Below are 3,919 nucleotides of genomic sequence, written 5' to 3'. Positions count from 1 at the left end.
TAATACACAACGTGCCCCAGACACAACATTTAGCTCCAAATCCACAAAACCAGCCTGAAAATGAAGGAAATCTGAAACGACTGCATTAGAGTCAATGGAGCACAGCTGTGTTGTTGTCGGACCCTGGTCTGAGCCGGTCTGATGCTACGTTCTGATTGGCCAGTCTGCGTCATGGGGCGGGACTTTTTCCAAATTTGAGCTTGTTTCCCTGTGACACACTTTCACCTCTACAGACCTCCAAAAAATGCTTCAACTGGGTGAACTAACAACTCATGTTTAGAGCAGGACAGAACTCATGATAAGAAGTCACAAGGCTTAAAAATTGGGAACCACTGTTACAGACTGAGTTTGACCACATTCAGTTAAATGTTCCCATGTTTTCGTTCCTTTCTACTGAATCATATTACTGACATTTTTACGTTTAATCCAATGATGTAATATGTTTGCTTCCTGTGCTTTACTTTTCTGTTTTTTTCAGCCTTATATGAATATACAGTACTTTGTTTTTTCCATTTAAAATAAACTATTTGATGTGTTTTGTCAGCATTAACAAAGGACAGAAAAAATTGCAGCTAAACCGTCAGAGTAAGTCAGCAGGAGTCTTCACAGTTTTGGGGAAAGTGTGACACACCCACAGCTGCTCACACATCCTGGTGTTTCTTACCCTCTCTGTTTCCATCAGGTCCTCTGCTCTCGGTTTCTTCACCGGCGTGGGGCGGGTGGCAGCCATCACGGGTAACATCGCCTTTGGAAAGCTGGTGGACACAAACTGCGCCGTGCCAGTGCTGCTGGTGTCGGCTCTGCTGCTGACCGGAGGACTCGTGGCTCTCCTGCTCCCACAGACCAGGCAGACTGAACTCACCTGACGGCTCAGACTCTACATCACATTATTTTATATGAATAAATTATTAGCAAACGTCGTCTTAATGTCCTCGTGGAAGCAGACTGGAGGATGGAATGCCTTTGTTGTCTCTGATTGTTTATCTCCTGTTTCTGCTCCCAGAGGATGGTTCTGTGCCTTCTGTCATCGCTCTGTGCCTTTTTATGTTGCCTGGTTTAAAATGCCAAAAATAAGAGAAACTGTCGAAAGACGGTGGGGACAGTATTCAGGGGAGTGAGTCAGGAGAAAAAGAAATGCAGGTTTACAACAGTGTCTATATTGTGAGCTTGTGAGGATTAAAATTCTTACCAGATGTGAGTCAGTGTGAAGGACGCCTTTAGAAAGTGTCAGTCTCTAAACTTATCTCCTAACTTATCTTATATGTTGAACATGATTATGGAAGTATGAGTGATTGCTTAAGGAGGTTGCTATGGGCATTATTTAATGAACAATAATGTCTTGAAGGATGTTTCAAGCTTCTACGTCGTTATTACTCCAGAGTTTTACCATGAGTGAAAGATACGTCCGAAGGAAAACACACACTCCACATTTCATTTTACATCTATGCACACAGTACACCTTTAGAGGAACTCAGGATCTTTTTAGCTGCTAACGTTAATCATTCTTTGCCCAATCTGTGACTTTATTTGCACAAACTGGCCCAAACCAGTTCAACATTCCTGTGAAAACCAAAGACTAAGCATAACTTCAGATCACAATCAAACAGATTAACAAACCTTTGTATCAGCCTGAGTCACTGCATTGTTTATGGGCCCATATTCCCAGCAGGGAATCAGTAAAGCTGTGTGTACTTTGTGACTACTGAAGCTTTTTCTTTTTTAATAAACAATTTTCAACTTTTGTTGATCTCTGCTGTGTCTGTTTTGGTGTATTATCAACCACTCTCATAGAGCTTGAGTTTTCCTGTCTCACTTCCTGGTTTTCAAAAAGGTGGGAATGCTGCTTAAGTACTGGTGCTCTTTCTACTTTTTGATAAATTTATTTAAAAATATTGCTGTCGGATCTGTCTAAGCCATAACATGTTAAATCTGTAGCCCGTCTAAATCCAAATGAAGTAGGAATTATAGTTAAAAAATGAGTATTTTGATTAATATTAAGAGAACTTAATGGCCACTCACTATGACTGCTGTGAAATTCATAAATATATAACTTTCCGTCAACTCCTTCAGACATTAGCTTCATCAGATCTCATCTCAGACATCCATCATGTACGCTGTTCAACAAAAAAATAATTAAATAATTAAATCACTGGGAGGTCGGCCTATTACTAGGATTAATTATCAAGACATATCTTTTTAAATATGTTTTTTTCCCCAGCCTAATTGTAAAGTAAAAATCAAAAACCATAAAAAAAGGTTTTGTTACAGTTTTCAAGAATCAGTGTTAAATCAATTTTCTATTATATTAAACTGGGAATATTTGGATCTTGGACACTGTTGTACAAAACAAAGCATCTGAAACTGATATAAACTGATATTTTCCCACATTTTATGAACCAACAATGAATTACTTAATCAAGAAAATATTAATTAGCAAATAATTAAATAATGAAAATGACTTAACTGGAGCCCTAGAATTAATTTGAAAGATTTTTCTACCATAGATTTTTCTGCCATAATTTGCATTGGGTAAATCTATAAATTAATGGTTTATTTATTTCCCTGTATATTCTTTCTTTTATATGTGCTTCATGATGATTTTAAATCATCAATACAAAAAGCACAAAAACAAAAGTATGAAAATACTTCACTACAAGTAAAAGTCTTGAGGTCCATTGTGTAGGATTTAGGGGATATAATAAAAGAAAATTTATATATATATATATATATATATATATATATATATATATATATATATATATAATGTATATATNTTGAGGTCCATTGTGTAGGATTTAGGGGATATAATAAAAGAAAATTTATATATATATATATATATATATATATATATATATATATATATATATATATATGTATATATATGTATATATTAAGTATATTTTCTTTAGTGTAGAATAATCACTCTAAAAATAAATATCCTTGTGTTTTTGTTACCTTAGAATGAGCCATTCCTGTTTTCACATCAACCACCATAGTTAGCATCCCCCTGCAACGAACAACATTGAAAAAAACAAAGCTTTTATACCTGAAACTGCTTTATTCACTTTGTATAAAAGTTTAAACCACGGAGTCGCTTTGTTTTCGAGAGGAGACCTCTGCGGATAATTCGGCTCTAATTAAAATCCTCCTGAACGTCTGAATCTTAAATTATCAGAGAAAAAAGGTGAGCATATATTAGCATGTGCTAAGATAGCGACGTGCCGAACATCGTCGGAGAAACACTGATTTGTAAAGTGAAACTGATTTATTCAGTGTTTTTACCGGTTTAAATCACAGGGGCTGTAGGTTTCGGAGAAGAAGAGACCTGTGTGGATAATTCGTCTCATTGTAAAAACCTCCTGAACTATAAACACTGAAGGAATTGGGGAAAAGTTTCAGCTGGTTGCAATATGCAATCCTCACCGCTATGTACCTCTTTACCACCTTAATCTTATGACTCTTTTAAAAGGACAGTTCACACTGACATAAAACAAACACGTTTTTCGTCTTACCTGTGGTGCTGTTTATCAGTCTAGATTGTTTGACTAGAACAGCAATGGCTCTTTACAGAAATCATGTCCCAGTTACTCAAGATAATCCACAGTCCTTGTTGGGAGCAGTTTAATGTAGGGACTACACTCACCTGTTCCTTAAGGCAGATAGCTAATCAGCAGCTCAATGCATTTCGGGATGTAGACATGGTCAAGAGGACCTGCTGAAGTTCAAACTGAGCATCAGAATGGGGAGGAAAGGTCATTTAAGTGACTTTGAACGTGGCATGGTTGTTGGTGCCAGACGGGCTGGTCTACTGGGATTTTAACACACAACCATCTCTAGGGTTTACAGAGGATGGTCCCAAAAAGAGAAAATATCCAGTGAGCCAAAATGCCTTGTTGATGCCAGAGGTCAGAGGAGAATG

The 3,919-nt window shown here is 37.0% G+C and overlaps 1 protein-coding gene across 1 annotated transcript in view; it reads left to right on the top strand.

Annotated features, from left to right (window-relative positions):
• The window catches only part of sv2 (synaptic vesicle glycoprotein 2), a 14,204-nt gene extending 12,463 nt beyond the window's left edge, over nt 1-1,741 (top strand). Inside the window, exon 13 of the mRNA XM_050072687.1 lies at nt 683-1,741. Coding sequence (XP_049928644.1) covers nt 683-866 — 184 coding nt within the window. The 3' untranslated portion in view covers nt 867-1,741. The remainder of the gene's footprint in view (nt 1-682) is intronic.
• The last annotated feature ends 2,178 nt before the right edge of the window (nt 1,742-3,919 follow it).

Source organism: Epinephelus moara, chromosome 20 (assembly GCF_006386435.1).
Source record: "Epinephelus moara isolate mb chromosome 20, YSFRI_EMoa_1.0, whole genome shotgun sequence".
Classification (NCBI taxonomy): Eukaryota; Metazoa; Chordata; class Actinopteri; order Perciformes; family Serranidae; genus Epinephelus; species Epinephelus moara.
This window is presented reverse-complemented; position numbering and strand designations above follow the sequence as displayed.